General features: G+C 39.9%; 1 protein-coding gene across 1 annotated transcript in view; it reads right to left on the bottom strand.

Moving 5' to 3' along the window:
* Positions 1-5,040: 5,040 nt before the first annotated feature.
* LOC126259171 (ras-related protein Rab-21) overlaps positions 5,041-25,926 on the bottom strand; it is a 42,028-nt gene continuing 21,142 nt past the window's right edge. Inside the window, exons 3-4 of the mRNA XM_049955738.1 lie at positions 17,917-18,035; positions 5,041-5,641 (exon numbers count right to left, since the gene is read on the bottom strand). Of these exons, the coding sequence (XP_049811695.1) occupies positions 5,401-5,641; positions 17,917-18,035 (360 nt within the window). The 3' untranslated portion in view covers positions 5,041-5,400. The remainder of the gene's footprint in view (positions 5,642-17,916; positions 18,036-25,926) is intronic.

The raw sequence follows: 25,926 nt of genomic DNA, 5'->3' as shown, positions 1-25,926 counted from the left end.
CCGAGAACTTGCTGAAGGCCTGAACACTGCTGAAATGTTCTCTCTCTTCAGGAGCTAGCTAATCTTTCCCAAGACCAGGCCACAGCAAGGCAAAAATGCAAGTTTCTTGCTGTCTTCTTCAATGGCAGTTTGTTGTGCATCTTACCAGAAATAGCCTGTGATACCTTGCCGTGATTGTAGTCATTTTCCCAGAAGACTTTTCATTGGTGGCTTAGTTCTTGTGGCAGGTTTTCAGCATCTAAGATGACTTTAGCATGATGAACAAAGGTGTTCAAAGTGCAACGTTTTTGTGGTGGATGGCGGTGGCCAAGAGCGTAGAGATACTGATACGTGTGTAGGTTCCCTGTAGACACTGTGGCTGGGGTTCCCATTGGTTTTCCAGTGAACGAAGAAGTCAAGGTAGGGTAATACATCATTTCTATTTCCATAACAAACCTAATGAGGTCGTGAATGTTGCTCAGGTGTTCTTAGAATTCTCACAGTCCATGGGGCCAGAAAATACAAGTGTCATTGGTGTAATGACAAAAGTGACGGTTTAACTGGGGCCATGTCCAATGTAACGGTTAGCAGAAACCTGAGAAGATTGTATTAACTGATATCACTGTGAGACCATTATTAATGCTGTCAGTGACTCAGAAAGGAGTTCAATATGCAGCAACAAAATTCTTTGATGATTTGCCCAGAAACATGGGTCACAGGCAGAAAAGCAAATTTTAAGTCTAATCTTAAGTCATTTCTCCTGAATAACTACTCCTATTCCATGGAAGAATTTTTATTTAAAGCTGGTAGCATATATATGTAACTAAGTTTCGTTGTACAAATAGGAGCAACAAAAATGAATGTGTTCGTTAATGTTAACACTAATCATCTATAAATATCCTGAAAACTGATTTGGTCTACATCATTTTGATAAGAGAATCATTCAAATGATTTATGGAACATGTAACTAGTTAACAGACTAATGCTCCAGAGCCTGAAAATAACCCTTATCAAATACTATATAGAACTTGCAGCTGAACTGGCACCTTTTTTTAAATACAACACACTGCAGGTCCCTCAAACAAAAACCTGTGTCAAAGTTGGAAGAAAGCACACCCTGTACCTGCCTATGAGAAAAGAAGTAATGCACAAAGATACCTTCAGTAGCATAAATGAAGTATTTTGAATAAAATAACTTTCTCCATGTCAACAATGAACAAGCCCAAAAATCGAGGGTCATATGAAACCCTATCTGCACTTTCTGAAACATGTCAATCAAATCAATTAGACAGATACAGTATTTATTGAGTTCCAATATTGTCTCAATACCATATCTACACTACTAATCTAAAGTATGATCATATAGAGTATTAAACAAAATTTGTGACTGGACTGCCCCAAAAAAAATTGTTCAGATCTTTGCCGTCATGTTTTATTTTACTGATCTGGTAGATGTTGTTGATAATAGTACCCTCTGGCTTTTTTCAGATGATGTAATGAATTACCGGATGAGAAAAGCTGCACAAACATTTGTATGGATCTTCACACATGGTACAAAGAGTGACAACTTGCTTCATCTATTCAGAAATATAAATCTGTGGACACCACAAAATGCAAAAAAACATAGCAGCCTATGACTACAATAGCAACGAGTCACAACTGGAATTAGTCAATTTGTACAAATACATGGGTGCAGGAATTTGTGAGGATATTAAATGGAATGATCACTTAGGCTGCCATAGGTAAAGCAGGAGGCAGATTAGTCATTCATTTTTCCTGTTATCCTACCAATGAATCAATCAGTCAACAAAGGAGATTGCTAATCCATCACAAAATATTGTTCCAGTGTGTGGGACCCGTATCATATAAGACTAATTGATGATATTCAAGGTAGAACAACACAAACGGTCAAATGTTTGTCTGATGCCTGAAAGCATGTCCAGAAATTCTGTAGAAGAAAACCTGAACTGGCAGACACTAAGACAGATGTCAACTTTCCTGTGGTCTACTTACAAGATTAGAAGAACCAGATTTAAGTGAGGAATCTAGGAATATACTATAACCCTCCACACTCCAATAGAGACTGTGAAGGCAAGATTAGATTAATTACAACACACAAACAGAAGTATTTATACAGTTATTCTTCCCAGACTCTATGTGTGAATGGAACGAGAGGAAATTGTAACATGTAGCACCAACAGCTGGTATGGTGTTCCCATGCATTTCAAAGTGCATTTTAGAGTGTTGATGAGAAAGTAAACCCTCGAATTGTCAAAATTTGCAGTTCCTTGTTTATGGATAAAGGATTATCAAAAACAGAAATTACACAATGGAGCAGAGTTGACATTCAAATTTCTCATATGTTAAATGTAGTGGTGCTGTAGTGGGAAAAAAATCAACTATTCATATATTAGACAAAAGGAAACTGGGAACGACTGACTTCTTAATTTAAAGTGAACCCTTCAATACCCAGATTTCTCATTCCAGGAAAGGGATAGCTTTTTGCAAAACAATACATTTCAAATAATTGTCCATCTTTTGTATAACTGTTGGAATTCTTCAGTAAAGAGATAGACCGCTGATGAAGGCAAATTGTTAAATCAAATTTTGTGCATCCTCTGGTTGAAGTCATAATTTTTTTTTTCATTAATGTCACAGTAAAAATTATAATCAAACACTTTGGATTTTTTTATTTTTAATAGCTGATGCATTCAAAGCACAAATTAAAGGTTGTACTTCGCTAAATGGCACGTTTTGTTTCTGAGCACTTACGCAAACATAAAATAAAAATGCGGTAAATACTATGTAAAAAGTTTCTTACATTCATGAAACTATAATGGGATTTGTGCACCTATGCAATAATGCTGAGTGTCAGTGAAAAACATTTTTGCAAGTCTAACAATAAAGGTCTTTTCCTGATAACAACAAGCTGCCTTTGTTGACATTCTCTCACTGTTGTACGGCCTAGTGTTCTGCAGCGAGTATTTGAAGATGTTAGTGTTTATTTTTATTTAAGAAAAAAAGTCTCTCAACAATAACAGATATATAAAACAGTAATAATAGGTAAACCAACCCTGATAATGCCAAGGAGACCAATTCATGTTTAGATACTTTTGCAAGAAAACTGATCATAAAACTATAGCAGGACATACCAATTAATCAGTTAACATAATTTAAGAAAATAAGTAACAACTCTCACAAATAACACTACTTGAATCATTTAATTACTATCCAAATGGCTTTCTCTGTTTTACTGTTCTTGATACTTCACATTATGCTTTATTTCATAACGTGGAAGGGAGTTTTGATATTATATTGCCTCCAAAGCCACTTTCAGTATTTGACTAAGAAATGCCTCGTACTGTTTAGTGAAATACATTAAAAAGGTTTTTGTACTAAGTTAGGTGCAATTTAGTACTAACCCTTCATGTATTGAACGACATTTTTAGTCATTAATTATTAATTCAAAATTAAGAAGTCTCCATCAGAGCACATGCACACAATCTGTTCTTTGACTGCTAACATATGTACTTCATTGGACCCATTATGAGAGTTAAATTCTTTTTTCTTATTTTAAATACAAACGATTTCTCTCTCATCAAAGCACATAACTGACAGAAAGGAATATGAGAGAAAGTAGTGACAAGAAGTGTTTTTGACAGATATCTGTCACATAAATTGGGGAAACATCGCAACTTATGCAAAATGGCATTAAACAAATGCAAAATGCAAAATTGGCATTAAACAAGGAATTTGAATTCAAGAGAACAGCAATCAGTAGTCAGTTACTATGAAGGCTAGTTAAGGCCTGTTGGCAGGATAATGAGCGTCAACTAAAACTTTCTGCAAATACAGAATATATTTACAAATGCACGCACTCTCTAAACTCACCCACAATCATGGAAAAATTGTGCACCACATTGATGTAAGCATTCGCTCTCAACTTTGTGATACAGTGTCTGTATGTCTCACTCTAAGGAATTCAAGTTTTTCAACAACGGAGGCCATGCCAGAAATAGTCAGTCCTACAACATTAACCACTTTTTCTTGCACTTGTGAACTACAGCCTCTCTTCTCTTCCTATACCATTCCTCCCGATAATTTCTTCTGGCTGCTTGTACCTTCGACTCTACAATTACATTATTTTATTTTATTTCACCAGGTCTTTACATTCATTACTTCTGTCATACCAGTTTGTCATTGTCTTTCAACTATTACCGTGCTGTTCTCATTTCACAGATCTAAGCCCCATCCAGGTTTTTCCCTTTTGACATACATGCTGCATATGTTAATAATGAGAAGAGGAACTTACTTTTTCCTTAAAGACATCACTCATGTTTTCACTAATGAAATCATTACATTAGCATAAAAAAGTGTGTGTATGCTCCTGAATTTGAAAACAGGGAGCACCACACAAAAAGGATAGACTGTAATGTATCAATTCAGGATGTGAAATGGAATCTTACATCTCCAGCAGCATAATCAGTGCTGTCTGGAATCTTCTGATTCTTTTTTCCACTTTGTTGGAGAATACCATAATGGTAGCATTTCTTTGCTTATGTTATTAGAATTTGCTTCAAATTATTCAGTAAAATTCCTTGTCTGCAACACTTACATTGCTCTTGCCAATTTCATCTATATTTTTACCTTTAAGATCTTCCTTTCCTTCACAGATCACCTGTATATAGCTTTTGCGATGCTTACCACCTGGTTCTATAGTTCTTTTATTCGTCATCTGTTTCTCACCTATGCTTATACCTTCTCTTAACTTTTAATTTTTAGGCATTTTTCACAATATGGAAGTTAATAAATAAATTTCAAAAGATTCATGTCTGTCATAGTACACTATAGTTGTTACACTGATCACTATTAGGGCAAGAAAGGATCACATACCTTTTCCACACTCTCTTGTATGTTAACTGTTATACACATTATTTCATGGATGTTGGCTGAAAAAAGAATATGTTTACCTAGAAACACACACTCACAAATAGACTGCCTTCAATAATTTTTTTTGAGTATAGTTATCTGTTGCAGAATAGTTTGGTACTAGAGATCATATTAAATATAATAATCTTCTTTAATCTTGAGACAAATCTGAATTCAATGACAACAGTAGTTAACACAAGGGACTAAAATTTGAAAGAAATTATGATTTACACTTCATACATATAAGTGATATACAATGTGTACAAAGCACAATGTGTACTAAGCACAAATGTGTGTACATCTTTATCAGCCCTTTCATAAAGGTAAGGTGACTTGTCCAGTGTAGATTAACAATTTTTACATTTTACATACAAGCAACTATTCCACTTCCAGTCGTGGAACTTTACACTCACACATGTTATACAGGAACAAACAGTTACACAATCAAATGCATTTAAGGCATGTATCATGTAAATGAGCACATTAGACAACCTAAGAAACTGCAGTACTTCCACCACAACAGCCTGACTTAGTCTGCTCCACTTCTTCATCATCCACAACAACCACATTTCGGCGCACACTGCCAGAACGTCCCAATGAGCCTGCTTTCTGTATGTCCTGTTCATTAGCACGTTCCATCATTCGCTGACTTAAGTCCAAAAACATTTCTTCGATTCCTCGATTCAGTTTTGCTGATGTACTGAAATGTTTTGCTCCAACTGACTGTGCATACCTGAAATCAATTAGGCAATCATCATCATGATTCAAACTTCAAAATAGATTAGCAAAAGGTGCATTGGCCTTTACAAAACGGTGCATTTTTCTTATGAACAGATGTAAAAAAAAAAAAAAAAAACAAGTTCTTTTCAACCAAGAATGGCACTGAATGTTATTTTACAGCTTCTGCAGTAAAAAAATATGCGTTTCACTTGTTTCTTCTCATCTAATAAGTCTCATCCTGTTACACAAGGACTTACCACCGTGATACAACCCCCTTATATTTCAGTTTAATGACAAAATATATATGCACACACAGAACTGTGACTGTACCCCTCCAGTCACAACTATACAAGTCTAAGTACTGTACATTGGAAAAGGGTGTAAATATAAAAATTTCATACTGACTGAAGTACATAGCATAAGCGGTCTTATATACTCAGAACTGGACAGTAGCAGAAATCTATCTGTAACTTAAAGAAAGGACCTCTTTAGACTATGGAAAATGCTTTGCTCTTTTGACTTCTCATGTTAACTGACTTGTATATTGGTTCTTACTGTCAACAATCAACAAGAGTGGTCCACAAGGGGTACTAGATCTGCGAGAATGACAAAACTTACTGCATTCTATGGCACAAATTGTAAAAAATTTATCTTACATTGCTTCATTCTTGACATTTACGGGAGTGGGCAAACAACTAGAGAGCTTATTGACTGGGCCTAGCCCATGTGTGTGCAGAAGCACATTTTACTGCTAAAATAATGTGAAAACAACAACTGTTCTCACATCACTAAACTGTTTTTATGATTTGACTGTGCTGTGCAGATTTTTGTGCTGTTATTATTTTGTGGTATGTGGCCACACTGAACACACACTTATAAAATGACAGATGGGAACACGTAATGCACCCAGAAGCACTGTCAAACATGTTAGTTTTGTTGCTCGGGGTTATAGTGCGAGGAGTTAATAGTGCTGCATGCACTGACTGACCAAATCTTTGTACACTCACCAATCAACATTATTGTGACACTGTGGGGAGACACATAGTAACACGTCTACATCCACCAATGACTGTCCATCAGTTATCAACGAGCTGGTGAGGCAATGGAATGCCCTACCGAAAGGGCTGTTTACTAACCTTGTGGCTAGCATGGGAGCACACTGCAGAGCATGCACTGCTGTCCATGGTGAACACACATCCTATTAAGAACCATGTCCTGCTTTTGTAAAGTCCAGTGGACCATGATGAATTGGGTGACATGTGTAATAACTGTCTCTGAATGAACGTTCCATTCTGTTCATCTCATGTATTTCCTTCAGTTACCTTCTGTATTATACTGTATCAGTTCTTTCTGTGAATGGTCCAAGTTTCATTCAATTACAGTACTTGTCAGTGACATCATGCAGAAGTTACTTTCTTCCTTAAGTTTTCCACAACAGTGTACAAAAAAATATCTTCTGATCATGTGAATCAACCACAATTAGTTTGACAATCAACTATAATGTACCTAAAGTTATCGATTTTGATGACAATTTCAATATTTTCAGCAAAAAAGATTAGAAGAAGAAATATTAAAGCCATATGTTGGAATCACCTATCAATAAAAAGATCTTTCATTATTTTACTGCTCCATTAACAATCAAATTGTTTTATTTATAAAAAACACATCACTTGTTTCAAAACATAAAAACTGTGTATGAAATGGTTAACATATTTTACTTATTTAACTGTTTGTATCAAAAATTGCTTCCCCAAAAAACCATGTGTGTTTTTGGAGTTGGGAGGGATGGAGTGGGATTGAGACAAGTTAAAACTGCACACTGGTTGCCAAACTACCTAGCTACATTGCTGTCCACAAGTTCTGCACAGCATGAGTGCTTAAGCAAGATAAAAGCAAACAGCAACAGAACGTGGGGTAACAGCATCATGGAGAAGGAGAAACTAATTTCTTGACAATAACGTCACTTATGATAAAAATTGGAAGGAATCCCACATTTTTAAGTTTCCCAATAAATGCTCTGAGGCTTAGCTAAACATGAATACGAAACTAGAATTTTCTAATTGCTAGCTTTTGGAGCACTCCTCCTTTGAACACACACACACACACACACACACACACACACACACACACCTGTGACCCTACATGGTGCAGGATGGACAAACAGTGCCAGTTCTGCATTTTGGCAGGTGAACTAGGTTGTGGTTGAGATAGTGCCCGGTAAGGTGAGTAGAGGTTGAGGTGGGAGGTAGGAAGAGTGATTTAGGATTAGCTGTTAGTGGCTCGGAGGGAGGCAACTGGTATGCCACCAGGGAATGCAGGAGGGAGGAGTGGCAGGTACAAGGATTAGGCATATGATGCATGGTTGTCAGAGCCAGAGAGTGGGAAACACTGAATGTCACATGGGGCATGAATTGGGAGTGGCTGACAGGGCAGAGGATGAGTAAACTATACAGTGGAGGGTGTAGGGACAGCTAGTTACCAGAGAATGTGGCCATGGCGATTATGAGAGCAAAGGATGTATTGCAGGACTGACTTCCATCTGTGTAGTTCAGAGAAGCTGGTGGTGGAGTGAAGGATCCTGATGGCCCATGTTGTGAAACAGCTACTGCAATTGAGCATGTTGTGCTCAGCTACATGTTGTGCCACCATGTGGTCAACTTTGTTCTTGGCAACAGTTTGACAGTGGTCATTTATTTTGGTAGACAGCTGGTTGGTAGTCATACCAACATAAAGACCTAGTCCATCTGCTGAAATGCACCACTCACAATGTTCATCCAGATGACACCGTGTAAGGGCATGGGCATGTACGTGTTCTGTTCCACGAGTATTATACTCTAGCTCAAAAAAGGATTACTCTGAAACCTATCAAGTTTTCTTTCCTTTTGTGTATGCCTACCAATGACTCGACATTTTTGCTTCTTGGCGCGTGATCTCCTTCAATCCAAAAGTGTTTAAATTTTACCAGAACTTTCCTACAATATTTAAACTAAAATTTTCTTATCTGACATTGATTCCCACAATGGCTTACATAGTTGAAATATGAGTTTTCTGTTTCACTATATTCTTTATAGAAACCACAATATCAGTCATTTTTGTTAATGCAATGTAATATTTTTGTTAGCATCATCATAATTTCAGTATTATAAATTGAATAATAATTTATTTCATGGGAAGCTCGTAAACAAAATTTCTTTTATCACTATTATTCCTCCACAAAATTCCTTAACATTAACACATAATTAAAATAACTGTTACACATAAATTGTACAATATGACTTACAAGTTTCATACTCTGTAAAAATTATATCAACCTGGTACTCATTAAATTAAGTGCTTTCACTTTTTCTGCATCACAAAATAGGTGAGAAATGTGATCATACACAAATACAAAACAATTTGAACATCCATACCAACTTTCTAAAACCAGTCTTACTAGTCCAAATATTGTACTTCCACTCCTTTTCTGCTTGTTATTGGCTGGTTGATAAAAAGTTTACTAAACAGTATAGGTGCTACTAGATGCATTAAGACACTGAAAGACGAATACGAGTAAAACACCTAAGTAAAGCAAAAGCATTAGAACTATGGGCAGTCAGCTTAAGAATATATGCTTTAACAGCTGTTATCAACGATGTTGAAAGTTGATTACTGCCACCACAATATTTTTCCCAGAATCTTCGAATCCAACATTTGGACTGGCAAGTGTGCAACCAGTTCTCAGATGGAGGCACCAGCAAGGAGGTTGAACTCTGAGTGGGAAGACTCTTGCAAGAACTATGTGCTACCAATACCTGAGAACTTTTAACAGCTGTCAGCTTATTTTTCTTCCACAATCATTTTCTTCACTTTTACCCATTACTTCTCTCATTGAATGTCCAACCAACTAGAGAGGATAGTAACTGAAGTGCATCGGCTAATTTGCTTCACAGAATTTGCAGGGTTACTTTTTTCTTATTCTTTCGACACAAGGTCCTGGACCTTTTTAATCACTAAATGTGCAATACTTTCTGCAGAATATTGGGAATAAGGACACAGAAACAATACTGCATGCAGAACTTCAAGATTTACTGCCAAGAGCTGCTGTATAATTTCTTTATTGACAACCAGTTTCAGTCCATGGACCATCATCAGGTTCATGAAATATTTACAACATCAAACTAAACAATATAAAATCAGTGGCCTGATAGGATAGCATAAATATCTTATAAACTTGATGATGATTTGTGAACCAAAATTGGTTTTCCAATAAAGAAATTTTACTGCAGCTATTGGTGGTAAATAATGATGTTCTTCAAATATTTATGAGCTGTGACACTACATTTTTTAAATATCTTATGATCTTGCCCAGTACTGTAATCCATTTTTAATTCATTTGGTAAACAAATTCTGAACTAATCATAAGCAATAATTTCTCAGTGCTACAAACATCTATTCATTAACTTTTTTGTATTCAGTCTCCTGTACTGATTACACATATTCCTAAAATAAATTACAGCACGAAGTTCATACAGTGCTGTACATCTGAATTAAACAGATCTTAATGTGCAAAAAGGGTATAAATATATCCTGGCAATGAAGCAAAGTCATGTCCGTTTTAAATTGTCTTGATGCAGAATGCTGCACTATGACATATGGATTCCTTGTAAGTGAAGTACACTGACAAGTATGACATGCCTTTGGTATAATGCATTCAAAACAGCAATAATGTATATATCGCACACTGCATAATTGGCAGCCAGCAGTTTGTTTTGCAATTCTTTTTAAAATGCTGATATCTTAAAACTGTATACACTCAAACTGTGTTTGTATTAAGAATGAGATTTTCACTCTGCAGCAGAGTGTGCACTGATATGAAACTTCCTGGCAGATAAAAACTGTGTGCCAGACCGAGACTTGAACTCGGGACCTATGCCTTCAATAAGTGATCAGTTCTTTATGCTATACACTAAATGCATTTCACTGAAAGACAATGTCAAATTTAAACTTGTATGCATTTCAATAGAAGTGTGTGTGTGTGTGTGTGTGTGTGTGTGTGTGTGTGTGTGTGTGTGTGTTTGGTCCACTGTTTAATTAGACTGTGTGTCTCAGCATGTTCCGTACTGTGCTCTTTGTCAAGCTGCAAAGCATCTCTCACAACCTTATAATTCTCCAAAGACTTTCTTCTAATGGCCAGAAGATATAAAATGGCACTTTACTGTGTGTAATGAAAGATGCTAGTCAACTGCTGTGAATTCCTCAGTAGTGGCCAGGAAAATGTGTGGCCTTATAATGCCATCACAAAGAACAAGATTTGCTTATCATTTCATTCCATAAACTTGTCAAACATGGTCTAAAATCATCATTAAAGTTACAATACATTGCAGAGATTATGTATCAGTGAAGTCAAACAAATATGGTTAAATTACTATTACGGTATATGAGGAGGAAAAGGCAAGGGGCGAGTGGAACTTTGAAGTAGTTCTCGATTACATGACACACAGATGTAAATGCATACCACATTTTACAATCAGAATCAGATGATTCAAGATGCACCATTCAGTGGTAGGATCATCTGAGGTAATCTAAGATTGCTACATTAATACTCAAATTTGGTTCAACAGTTACAGCATTCATATTATTCATAATACTGAACAGTAGAACATCCCTGAAGACACATCTACATTTGCACTGAAAAGGTGTGTGCTAATTATATTGAATAAAACTTCATATATTCCATAGTTAGGCAACATAATAAAGCAGCTTACACAAGAAATACGATAAGAACATAAGACTGCAAACTACTTTGCTGGTGAAAAAAAGGGAAAAAGAGGCTCTTAATATGAACAAATTAGGGTGATGATACCAGAAAGAGTTTTGATTTTTCCTAAATTTAGCATGTTCTTGTGTAAATTACGGCATAGTTTGTTCACAAAGCAAATGACAACAATATACGCTTATGAGGTAACGTTTCTGTTTTAGGCACAGGTGTTGCCATAACAGCAAGCAGATGATATATTGGGTCATATTTATAATAAGATAAGGATTTAATATAAAAAGTGATACTGTGCAAGGTAGGCTTGTAATCTGATGAAGCTGCACTCTCACATTACTTGACTGGCTGCATCCATTCTATCGGAGCAGAGTAGACACCGAGATTGTCCTACAAAAATTATATTGAATCTACATGCAGATGCAATCTGGATGATTGACTGATCTGGCCTTGTAACATTAAGCAAAACGGCCTTGCTGTTGTGGTACTGCGAACCGCTGAAAGCAAGGGGAAACTACAGCCATAATTTTTCCAGAGGGCATGAAGCTTTACTGTATGGTTAAATGATGATGGCGTCCTCTTGGGCAAAATATTCCGGAGGTAAAATAGTCCCCCATTCGGATCTCCGGGCGGGGACTACTCAAGAGGAAATCGTTATCAGGAGAAAGAAAACTGGCATTCTACGGATCGGAGCGTGGAATGTCAGCCAAATAGCTCTGCAGATGACGAAGAAATTGAAGAAATGTATGATGAGATAAAAGAAATTATTCAGGTAGTGAAGGGAGACGAAAATTTAATAGTCATGTGTGACTGGAATTCGACAGTAGGAAAAGGGAGAGAAGGAAACATGGTACGTGAATCTGGATTGGGGATAAGAAATGAAAGAGGAAGCTGTCTGTTAGAATTTTGCACAGAGCATAACTTAATCATAGCTAACACTTGGTTCAAGAATCATAAAAGAAGGTTGTATACATGGAAGAATCCTGGAGATACTAAAAGGTATCAGATAGATTATATAATGGTAAGACAGAGATTTAGGAATCAGGTTTTAAATTGTAGGACATTTCCAGGGGCAGATGTGGACTGTGACCACAGTCTATTGGTTATGAACTGTAGATTAAAACTGAAGAAATTGCAAAAAGGTGGGAATCTATGGAGATGGGACCTGGATAAACTGACTAAACCAGAGGTTGTACAGAGTTTCAGGGAGAGCATAAGGGAACAATTGACAGGAAGGGGGAGAAGAAATACAGTAGAAGACGAATGGGTAGCTCCGAGGGTTGAAGTAGTGAAGGCAGCAGAGGATCAAGTAGGTAAAAAGACGAGGGCTAGTAGAAATACTTGGGTAACAGAAGAAATATTGAATTTAATTGATGAAAGGAGAAAATATAAAAATGCAGTAAATGAAGCAGGCAAAAAGGAATACAAACGTCTCAAAAATGAGATTGACAGGAAGTGCAAAATGGCTAAGCAAGCATGGCTAGAGGACAAATGTAAGGATGTAGAGGCTTATCTCACTATGGATAAGATAGATACAGTCTACAGGAAAATTAAAGAGACCTTTGGAGAAAAGAGAGCCACTTGTATGAATATCAAGAGCTCAGATGGAAACCCAGTTCTAAGCAAAGAAGGGAAAGCAGAAAGGTGGAAGGAGTATATAGAGGGTCTATACAAGGGCAATGTACTTGAGGACAATATTATGGAAATGGAAGAGGATGTAGATGAAGATGAAATGGGAGATACAATACTGTGTGAAGAGTTTGACAGAGCACTGAAAGACCTGAGTCGAAACAAGGCCCTGGGAGTACACAACATTCCATTAGAACTACTGACAGCCCCGGGAGAGCCAGTCCTGACAAAACTCTACCATCTGGTGAGCAAGATGTATGAGACAGGCGAAATACCCTCAGACTTCAAGAAGAATATAATAATTCCAATCCCAAAGAAAGCAGGTGTTGACAGATGTGAAAATTACCAAACTATCATTTTAATAAGTCACGGCTGTAAAATATTAATGCGAATTCTTTACAGACGAATGGAAAAACTAGTAGAAGCTGACCTCGGGGAAGATCAGTTTGGATTCTGTAGAAATGTTGGAACACGTGAGGCAATACTGACCAAACGACTTATCTTAGAAGAAAGATTAAGGAAAGGCAAACATACATTTCTAGCATTTGTAGACTTAGAGAAAGCTTTTAACAATGTTGACTGGAATACTCTCTTTCAAATTCTAAAGGTGGCAGGGGTAAAATACAGAGAGAGAAAGGCTATTTACAATTTGTACAGAAACCAGATGGCAGTTATAAGAGTCGAGGGGCATGAAAGGGAAGCAGTGGTTGGGAAAGGAGTGAGACAGGGTTGTAGCCTCTCCCCGATGTTATTCAATCTGTATATTGAGCAAGCAGTAAAGGAAACAAAAGAAAATTTCGGAGTAGGTATTAAAATTCATGGAGAAGAAGTAAAAACTTTGAGGTTTGCCGATGACATTGTAATTCTGTCAGAGACAGCAAAGGACTTGGAAGAGCAGTTGAACGGAATGGACAGTGTCTTGAAAGGAGGATATAAGATGAACATCAACAAAAGCAAAACGAGGATAATGGAATGTAGTCAAATTAAATCGGGTGATGCTGAGGGGATTAGATTAGGAAATGAGACACTTAAAGTAGTAAAGGAGTTTTGCTATTTAGGGAGTAAAATAACTGATGATGGTTGAAGTAGAGAGGATATAAAATGTAGGCTGGCAATGGCAAGGAAAGCGTTTCTGAAGAAGAGAAATTTGTTAACATCGAGTATAGATTTAAGTGTCAGGAAGTTGTTTCTGAAAGTATTTGTATGGAAGTGAAACGTGGACGATAAATAGTTTACACAAAAAGAGAACAGAAGCTTTCGAAATGTGGTGCTACACAAGAATGTTGAAGATTAGATGGGTAGATCACGTAACTAATGAGGAGGTATTGGATAGGATTGGGGAGAAGAGAAGTTTGTGGCACAACTTGACTAGAAGAAGGGATCGGTTGGTAGGACATGTCCTGAGGCATTAAGGGATCATAAATTTATCATTGGAGGGCAGCGTGGAGGGTAAAAATCATAGAGGGAGACCAAGAGATGAATACACTAAGCAGATTCAGAAGGATGGGGGGCGGGACGACGAGGGCGGGGGCAGGGACGACGAGGGCGGGGGCAGGGACGACGAGGGCGGGGGCAGGGACGACGAGGGCGGGGGCAGGGACGACGAGGGCGGGGGCAGGGACGACGAGGGCGGGGGCAGGGACGACGAGGGCGGGGGCAGGGACGACGAGGGCGGGGGCAGGGACGACGAGGGCGGGGGCAGGGACGACGAGGGCGGGGGCAGGGACGACGAGGGCGGGGGCAGGGACGACGAGGGCGGGGGCAGGGACGACGAGGGCGGGGGCAGGGACGACGAGGGCGGGGGCAGGGACGACGAGGGCGGGGGCAGGGACGACGAGGGCGGGGGCAGGGACGACGAGGGCGGGGGCAGGGACGACGAGGGCGGGGGCAGGGACGACGAGGGCGGGGGCAGGGACGACGAGGGCGGGGGCAGGGACGACGAGGGCGGGGGCAGGGACGACGAGGGCGGGGGCAGGGACGACGAGGGCGGGGGCAGGGACGACGAGGGCGGGGGCAGGGACGACGAGGGCGGGGGCAGGGACGACGAGGGCGGGGGCAGGGACGACGAGGGCGGGGGCAGGGACGACGAGGGCGGGGGCAGGGACGACGAGGGCGGGGGCAGGGACGACGAGGGCGGGGGCAGGGACGACGAGGGCGGGGGCAGGGACGACGAGGGCGGGGGCAGGGACGACGAGGGGGGGGGCAGGGACGACGAGGGGGGGGGCAGGGACGACGAGGGGGGGGCAGGGACGACGAGGGGGGGGGGCAGGGACGACGAGGGGGGGGGGCAGGGACGACGAGGGGGGGGCAGGGACGACGAGGGGGGGGGCAGGGACGACGAGGGGGGGGGCAGGGACGACGAGGGGGGGGGCAGGGACGAGGGGGGGGCAGGGACGAGTGGGGGGGCAGGGACGAGTGGGGGGGCAGGGACGAGTGGGGGGCAGGGACGAGTGGGGGGCAGGGACGAGTGGGGGGCAGGGACGAGTGGGGGGCAGGGACGAGTGGGGGGCAGGGACGAGTGGGGGGCAGGGACGAGTGGGGGGCAGGGACGAGTGGGGGGCAGGGACGAGTGGGGGGCAGGGACGAGTGGGGGGCAGGGACGAGGGGGGGCAGGGACGAGGGGGGGGCAGGGACGAGTGGGGGGCAGGGACGAGTGGGGGGCAGGGACGAGGGGGGCAGGGACGAGGGGGGGCAGGGACGAGGGGGGGCAGGGACGAGGGGGGGGCAGGGATGAGGGGGGCAGGGATGAGGGGGGTAGGGATGAGGGGTAGGGATGAGGGGTAGGGATGAGGTTATGGTTTACTGTTCAATCCATGATGGGATAATTAGAGACTGGAAAAAGACTTTGGTGTGCCTTTTCAAAGGCACCCTGGCACTTGCTTTGTCAGTTTTAGTGAAGTTTGTGAAACATGTGAATCTGGATGGCAGGATGAGGATTAATGCTGCAGTCTCCACAAATACAATCACGTTAGCAAATAAATTCTATTCACTCCTCTATCCATAAATGAGGGAAGTAAACGAGTCGTGAAATCACACACCCTCATATCAAATACAGGAAAAATCAGTAGTGGAAGAACAACATGAAATAGAATAGATTCCTATTCTATGTGTCATAGAAGGGGCATTGAACAGCAGACTGGCACATTAACAGAAGACTGTACATCTGGAGGAGGACTGTCTGATAGACTATAACATTCTTCTTTCAACTTATTTAGCTCTCACTAACAAAAAACAATGATCAATCCTATTCTCACAGGTACTGCACTGATTCAAATGGCACTTTAGTTTTATAATCTTTCCACATTCACACACAGAACATTTTCCTTGAGGTAACCAAACATGTACGATATACTGGTATCACTACAACTGCGTCCTTGGCCTGGTGTCTGAATGACCTGTCCATGTTAACTTTCCCTGATCTATCCCTCTCTCCTCCCAATTTGTTTTTGTGTGTGTTCATCAACAATACTACAGATTTCACATCAAGAAGGTAAGTATTGGCCAGCAATGATGTGTTAGAATTTATTAAATATCACACTGTGAAGGCCCTGATCTATAAACAGAAAACCCCACTGTGTTGCCGTCAAATCCACTAAGTGTGTTTAAAAGGAGAAATTACAGGTAACAGCAGGACAGAACCACATCATAGGGAAAATTCAGTTAATTTTATCAAAGACTGTTAATTGATTTAGTTATTAATTACTGTAGCATTTGATGTCTCATTGGAAAGAATTATGATATTCCATAGAATAATGGGGAACTTCTAATTTTATGGGGTGCAGTGAAAATGCCTTCAACTAGTTTAGGATACACATGTAGATAAATGGAAGGCCAGCAGGAACTTTGAATCTAAAGTAAGACAATTACTGTGTTTTAGATACTCCAAGAATAACATTTCATTTCTCTCACTGTAACAATGTAAGTTGATAAATGGCTTCATTAGAAAGGAAGAATATTTAGGAACAATTTTCCATGTACAAACTGCGATAGCATGTTTCAGTACTGATGCCAAAAAGCAATATCTGAATCAGTCAGGTGATGCACTTCCATTACTTAGTAATGGTTTTAGGTTGAGTTTGTGCACAGTTCTGTGAGCAGATGGTACTGTGACTCCAGGCTGAACTGCTGAATGGTGCAGAAGATTTTTAGGACTTCTTTCTGAAACCATTCCCAACTCATCTGGCTTATTCTCAGTTAAAACATTGTATGGACTGGAGCAACAGGCAATGATTGGAGCCAGCCTAAGAGGGTATTGGTTCTCATGTAATGCCAGACAACACTTGCATCATACATTAAACACCCTGTATTTAATTACTGTCACAATGAAACTACCTGTTCAGAAGAAAAACACACACTTATCAAGTAGCAAATAAAGTACACACACACACACACACACACACACACACACACACACACACACACAAAAGCTTTATTTAAGCATGAAAACATCTCTCTGCTCTTCTCCTCTCACTTATGATTTCATCAATAATAGTAGATTAACAACGTTAGCAACTGTTGTACACTCATTTCAGTCAGTGGTTATAGGATTCTATTTCTAACTACTTATTTATTACTTGCATATTAAAGAAAAATAATGAAAATGTTTAGGCTGAGATCAAATGGTGTTTATGTTCACTAATATGTCACTGGTAGCATACATACACAGCTGGTCACCACATCTTGGTGGAGAGGGAAGTAAATTTCAAACATTGCACCAGTAACACATATTAGCTACAGACCAATCAATCTGAAGTGAAATTATGGGTATACAAGCCAGAAAAAAAGGACAAAATAATTTTACAAGGTGCACATCAAGTATTAGCAAAGTTATTTAGCATGAATATCTGACACTTATTGAATTAGTGACTGATAGTTTATTCAAGGAAAATAATTTTTCTGAATGAACTTACTCTTCAGCAACTTCAATAGGAACTGTTCTCTGTTTCTCCAAATCAATTTTGTTTCCACAAATTATTAAACATATGTCACTTCCAAGCATCTTCTTCAGTTCCTTCACCCAGTTTTTCACCTACAGAAAATACAGCATAATTAGAATTCCCATTATTTTTAGGTACACAGAATCAGACCAAACTTAATAAATATATCTGTGTGCGCGCGCGCACGCACGCACGCACGCACACACGCACACACACGGGGAGGGGGGGGGGGACCCCTTGTGCAACTTGACATTTTTTATATTCATAAGCCCCTGCCAAAGATGAAATAACCTTTCAGCTGTTACTTTTTTTACTTTGTTTCACAAAAGCAGCTACACTTGGTACTGGTGTTGTTAAAATGTGTGTCTCTGAATTTACTTCACTCAGATTCACAATGCACAAAACCACAGCATAAAAGTTTCAAGACAAGATTCTTGCTAGCCCACTTGATATGTAAGCATTTGCCCCATTTATTTAGCACCAATTTTCTATTTAGACATTTGTTGCTTTATGCCTTAAGTAAAGAGTAAATTTATTCATAATAAATAGTTCTATTAGGGGAGACTGGAAAGCAATGCCGTTTCTGTGCACATTGATATTCATCTATCATCTACCAGCTCACTGTACACTTAAAAGTCATGCCGAAGGCATTTTAATGCCAGAGTGACTTGTTTACTAATAAATAATTGTTTTCTTAAATTTAAAGTGAAATGGCTAACAAAGTACCAGAAGACATACATATGCAGCACTGTATGCTTTTTGAGTTTCCCAAGGTTAGTAGCACAATATTTGCTACCACAAACAATTGCATTGTTTATCAAAGTGCATTAGATGTTCATAAATGCCAAAGATGGTTTTCAAGGTTCAAATCTGGTAATTCTGATCTTTCCAAATCATGTTGATCAGGAAGGCCAATAACTTTAGACAAAGCATGTTAAGGGCAGAAGTGGAAACAAATCTGTGTCAGACAATCAAGGAACAGTCAAACATAGTTAACCAACCTTGGTTAAGTATCCATGAATATTTGCAGCAGATTGGTAAAGACAAACAAAGCTAACCAATCTACCACATGCAGCTTATTGGTTCAACGGCACAATACAGAATCATTTTTTGATCACTGGAGATGAAAAATGGGCCCTCTAATCCAAATCACTAACAGTAGTGACTCTCAAGGCACTTTTGTGTCTTTGTGGAGTATTCACATGTTCTTTCATTTTGAAATGCCGAAACCTGGAGAACCCTCAAATGGAGATCTTTATTGCTAACAACTGGATTGGGTAAAATGCTCTTCAATTGAAAAGTGCCCAGTGATGGCCAACAGATACAGCGTTATTCTGTAACACAATAATACAGGACCACATTGTGCAAGACAAAGCCTGGAAAAAGTTAATGAATTGGGGTGGGCGACACTGACTCACCCACTGCGGTTGTCCATTATTGCACCATCGGACTTCCATTTATTCTGATCATTTCAACACTTTCTAAGTGGTAAAAAAATGTGAAAATGCTGATGATATCCAAAATGCTACCTGCACATATTTTGTTCAAAAACCATTTGGTTTGTATTGATTGGACATTGAAAATTTGCACACTAGATGGAAAAAAGTTGTCGATAAATGAGGATGATTACAAATAAAAACTTATTTATTTATCTGTTTGAAATTAACGTAAAAAGACATTACTTTCTGGTCCCCCAACATGTCCATTGTTATCAGTCACAATGTTCATATATTATTAATTATGATAATTTATCTGTGACTCATTGCAAAACACTGGTGTTCATCTCCAGGCATTAAAGAATACAAACCACTTAAATACTATTCACATTACTGACAAAATTCATTATAACATCAAGTAAAACGAGTACTGCTAAATAAGGTAAATGAACATTCTTACTATTTACCTAGATTATCTTTGACAGCTAGCACACATACATACACCACTGCTTATTTTCTAAACTTACAAAATTAATGTGGTTTACACGTTGGTCGTTTGTCAAAATACATAGCAAAAAATTATCGTTATTATTGCCTTACCATGACACTGCACACACCATGTACACAGATGGGATCAGAGATACCATTACTAACATTCACAACGACCCCCTCAGCTATGAAATAATTGTTGTAACAAAATTGTTACAGGCCGATTCAACTGTCTTCCTTCCCGTACCCTTTTATCTTTCTTACTGAGTTTTCTTTACTTATCTACAACTCACTGTTCATTCTTTATTCCTTAATAAGTATACACTTTCATCTTCTTTACAATATCTGCCTTCAAAAATCACTATAAAAAGAGCAGGAGCTGGAAAGCTACTACGAGTACTGTTTTCTGTTATGTGTGTGTACGCTCCATACATCAGTCCACTACAGGCGAGTGGTTGCCTTCCCTTTATCTTACATAAATATTTTATTATTTCTGTTACACCACTAGCAGCACACGAATATAGTTCCTTGTTGTCTCTGACATGAACTAAAATCTGTGTGTAATCTGTCACTGTATGGGAATTCCATTTAGATACACATAGCCAATAAATGAGACCTGGGTGATACATCTTGTGTTGGGGATCAGCAATTTATAATGTTATTATCTGTTTTATATGTCAGTTCCCTTCATAGCTTAAGATTTTTCAGGTATCTAATTCACATGCAGACATACCCCTGTTTGACTGGTTGATCTCGCACAAACGAAAAAATGGTTTACATTGAAATAAGTGTCCAAGGAATAGAAAAGCAACTGAAATCACTCAACAGAGGAATGTCCACTGGACCTGAGGGGATACCAAATTGATTCTACACAGAGTACACGAAAGAACTTGCCCCCTTCTAACAGCCATGTCTAACAGCCATGTACCGCAAGTCTCTAGAGGAACAGAAGGTTCCAAATGATTGGAAAAGAGCACAGGTAGTCCCAGTTTTCAAGAAGGGTCGTCGAGCAGATGCGCAAAACTATAGGCCTATATGTCTGACATCGATCTGTTGTAGAATCTTAGAACATGTTTTTTGCTCGCGTATCATGTCATTTCTGGAAACCCAGAATCTTTTCTGTAGGAATCAACATGGATTCCAGAAACAGCAATCGAGTGAGACCCAACTAGCTTTATTTGTTCATGAGACCCAGAAAATATTAGATACAGGCTCCCAGGTAGATGTCATTTTCCTTGACTTCCGGAAGACGTTCGATACAGTTCCGCACTGTCACCTGATAAAGTAAGAGCCTACGGAATATCAGACCAGCTGTGTGGCTGGATTGAAGAGACGTATACAGACATTAAAGTAACCTCTGGCGTGCCACAGGGGAGTGTTATGGGACCATTGCTTTTCACAATATATATAAATGACCTAGTAGATAGTGTCGGAAGTTCCATGCAGCTTTTCGCGGATGATGCTGTAATATACAGAGAAGTTGCAGCATTAGAAAATTGCAGCGAAATGCAGGAAGATCTGCAATGGATAGGCACTTGGTGCAGGGAGTGGCAACTGACCCTTACCATAGACAAATGTAATGTATTGCGAATACATAGAAAGAAGGATCCTTTACTGTATGATTATATGATAGCGGAACAAACACTGGTAGCAGTTACTTCTGTAAAATATCTGGGAGTATGAGTACGGAATGATTTGAAGTGGAATGATCATACAAAATTAATTGTTGGTAAGGCGGGTGCCAGGTTGAGATTATTGGGAAAGTCCTTGGAAAATTTAGTCCATCAACAAAGGAGGCGGCTTACAAAATACTCATTCGACCTATACTTGAGTATTGCTCATCAGTGTGGGATCCATACCAGGTCAGGTTGACAGAGGAGATAGAAAAGATCGAAAGAAGAGCGGCGCGTTTCGTCACAGGGTTATTTCGTAAGCGTGATAGCGTTACGGAGATGTTTAGCAAACTCAAGTGGCAGACTCTGCAAGAGAGGCACTCTGCATCACAATGTAGCTTGCTGTCCACGTCTAAGGGGTGTGTTTCTGGATGAGGTACCAAATATATTGCTTCCCCCTACTTATACCTCCCGAGGAGATCACAAATGTAAAATTAGAGAAATTCGAGCGTGCACAGAGACTGTCCAGCAGTCGTTCTTCCCGCGAACCATACGTGAGTGGAACAGGAAAGGGAGGTAATGACAGTGGCATGTCAAGTGCCCTCCGCCACACACCACTGGGTGGCTTGCGGAGTATAAATGAAAATGTAGATGTAGATGTAGACGTGAGGTTATTGGCCCCCCATCAGATTAGGGAAGGATAGGGAAGGGAGTTTACCATGTCCTTTTAGAGGAATCATCCTGGTATTTCCCAGAAGCAATTTAGGGAAATTACAGAAAGCCTAAATCAGGATGGCCGGATGTGGATTTGAACCGTCATCCTATCGAATGCGAGTCCAATGTGCTAACCACTGCGCCACCTTGCTCGGTACCACTTTATGGAAGAATAAACAAAAATACTTCAGAGATTTCAATGAGATATGACCTCACATGGTTTTCTTGAAATTGACGGGTGGTGGTGATATATTATTTATATTTTAAGTCAGCATGTCTTAAATTTAACAATACAGAAGCAATAAAAGGGTGAAAATGCAAAATGTGAGCTGCAACAATACCAGAGAAAGAAAGTTGCTACTCACCACATAGTGGAGATGTTGAGTCGCGATAAGCGCAACGAAAAGATTCACACAATTACAACTTTCGACCATGAAGGTCTTTGTCAGCAGTAGACATGCGTACCCGCAACCGCACCCCCAACTTGCACACCAGTGTGGTTTCAACTCTCTGAGACAGCAGATGTGTGTGCAAGTTGCGTTTGCGTGTGCGTGTGGGCGCGCGCACAACTACTGCTGACAAAGGCCTTCATGGTCGAAAGCTATAATTGTGTGACTCTTTTTGTGTGCTTATCACGACTCAGCATCTCTGCTATATGGTGAGTAGCAACTTTCCTTCTCTGGTATTGTTACATTCCATCCTGGATTTTCCATTGTTTGAAAACGTGAGATGCATTACTTATAACACCTCAAGGTTCACTTTTCAATTTGTTGGTATTATACTGTATCTGAAACTCATGGAACCATCCCTGATTTCTTGGCAGAAGAATTCATATTTAAAGTTGAAAAACAAATAGTTCTACTAATATTTGTTGATTTCAAATCTGCTTTCAGCTGACTGGGCCACTATCACGAAACACCTGATTAGTGTCCACAAGTGTGTAGGGAACAAAACATTAGAAACAAAGATATAATCAATACACACAGGCTAATATACGAATTAAAGTAATACGTTTTTGAAAATATAATGTAAATAAAATATCTACTCACCAAGTGGCAGCAGGAGAAAACACACATAAAAAAGATATTACATATGCAAGCTTTCAGAGCCAGTGCAGCCTCCTGGCAGAAGGATTTAAGGGGAAGGACGGGGGGGGGGGGGGGGAAGGTGTGAAGGAAAATGATTGGAGACACTTCCTATGTACCTTACTACTACTGCTTATACCAGCTCTGTAACTGGCAAAACATATACTATCAAACGGAGAGTCACCTATGAAACGGCACGTCATATACCACCTCTCATGTGAACACTGTTTGGCCTTTTACATCAGCATGACTACCACCAAGTTATCAGTTAGGATGAATGGGCATAGGCAGGGGGTGTATACTGGCAATGCGCAATATCCTGCTGCAGAGCATGCACTACAACAACATGACAGTCATGACCTCAGTGGCTGTTTCACCACACTTGCTGTCTGGATTCTTCCTACAGACACCAGTTTCTCAGAACTCCGTAGGTAGGAACTGGTGCTATAACATGTCCTTGGCCACCCACTTGGCTTTAATTTATGTTAACTTCTTCAGTCTCGGCATTTCTTCACAGTGACTATTCATTTCCTCATTTTAGGTTTCTACATCTTTCATTTACTAGCCCCTCTATTTTTTGCTGCCCCCCTCCCACTTTTATCACGTACAACGCACTTAGCTTTTCACTCTTATTAACTTGGAGCATGGTGTTTTAGCAGTAATCTCTGTCTTACATATTACCCTATTTTCCAACTTTAAGTTCTCAGGTTTTCAAGTCCTGTCCAGTGCAGTCCCCAACAATCAGTCTTTCCTTCTCATCCCGTCCAGTGAGTCTCCCCTGACCTGGGGTGCTGGGTGACTTTTCTGACCCCCACCCCTTTTGCTAAACCTCTTCAGTCCTTTTCCTTCACCCCTCTTACTTTCTCTTCAATCTCCCTGCCACATTACGGAGCCACTGGCTCTGGAAGTTTGCATATGTAATACTTTTCTTAAGTGTGTGTTCTCCTGCTGTTGCTTGGTGAGTAGATTTTTATCAATCCAACTACATTATATTTTTAAAAATCAGCACGCAAAGATTCTTCAGTCATAATATTAGGTGAGAAAAGTCAAATCATGTGACCACCACTCATGCTGTGCACCCAACATGTTAAATTACAGTGTTAAATTACAATATTGACAGTATCACACAGTACAGAATGAAAATACACAATATTGAAGTATACAAGTAGTATGAATGTAGTGCTGAAGGCTGTAAGGAAAAACAGAGTAAAGTATAAACTATATTGTGACCCAAGTTTGTGTAGATGAATGCGACAGTTGGGATTTAGTTTATGGAGTGTGTGTCTAGTTGACTGAATCCTGAAAAGCTACAGAATGGGTATGTGCTCATTTAGAAGCTGGTAGTAGTAGTGGTGGTGGTGGAGGAGGAGGAGGACGAGGAGGAGGAGGGAGGTGCTAAATGTCTATTTATCTCATGTGCTTCTACAAGACTAAGGGTTTTCCCTTTATAAGTTATGTAGAACTTCTGCACTGACTTTGTATATATGACCTTATTCAGTACATGTTCAATGAAAGTAGAGTTTGACTTGTGCAATCTCCAGGCTCAGTCTAACTGCTATAGCCCAGCTTGTTCAACCAATATACAGTTTGTTACAGTCAATATAAGTGATTAAATAACCACCATTACATGATAAATCTGTTTTATCACTGGTGTTGAATAACACTTGAGCTGTGGTGCTTTTTACAAAAAACGAAGTTTTATGGTAGCAAAGTTTGAGATTTTTTATTAATTTGTTAGACAACTTTCCTAATATGGGGTAGTACACCAGAGCTGATTTTAGTAACAACTGTTACTGCAGAGGGGGTTAAACACAGGGCGAGATCTTTCTCCTTTTCATTATTGAGTACAATGTTGTCAACTACGTCAGGGCTGTAGCTACTGCCAGATGCAAATAAAATTGTGTCTAGTTTCATTTGGTAATCCTGTTTAGATACTGGTACAGATGTGAGTCAACACATCCACAGAACAGAAAGTAGCATGTTTGTGTGTTGGTTTAAGGATTAAAGGGACCAGACTGTCATCAGACCCCCCTACCTGGAACAGGCAAGTTAACAGAACTACACACCAAAGAAGGGCCCAATGCGTGAAACCCAAGGAAAGAAAATCCCAAGGTCTAATAAAGATTCAAGAACAAGGAAGATGAAAAGGGAGGAAAAAAGCAAGAAAAGCTGGAGAAATGCCCCATACCGGGAGCAGCAGGAGGCCCTCAAAGTCAGAAACTAATATGGGAGACTTACCTCTCCCCCCCTCCCACCCCAACACTTAACACTTAACAGAGGCATCCAACAATACACAGCAAAGACTAGAGACATGGACAAGGTGACAGAAACATAAGAAAACAGAGGAAGAACACCATGTCACACAGAACACATGAGAAACAGCACAGTCGGGACAATGGATGCAACAGGGCATCCTATCAATCCCAAATGGGCTGAAAAGGCTGAGCCACCCTCCATTAGAGAGTGATAAAACCCCTTTCACAAATAAACCATAAAAACAGGTCAGATGCTGAGACACTGCCCACCAACATCAGGGGTAAGGAATCTTAGAATCTGCCACAGGGCAGATAGGTTAGAACAGTCCAGTAAAAAGTGGAGCACTATCAAACAGGCACCACAACAACAGTGTGGATCCTCATGATGGGG

Source organism: Schistocerca nitens, chromosome 5, assembly GCF_023898315.1.
Source record: "Schistocerca nitens isolate TAMUIC-IGC-003100 chromosome 5, iqSchNite1.1, whole genome shotgun sequence".
Taxonomy (NCBI): Eukaryota; Metazoa; Arthropoda; class Insecta; order Orthoptera; family Acrididae; genus Schistocerca; species Schistocerca nitens.
Note: the sequence above shows the minus strand (reverse complement) of the source record. Positions and strands in the feature narration are given on the sequence as shown.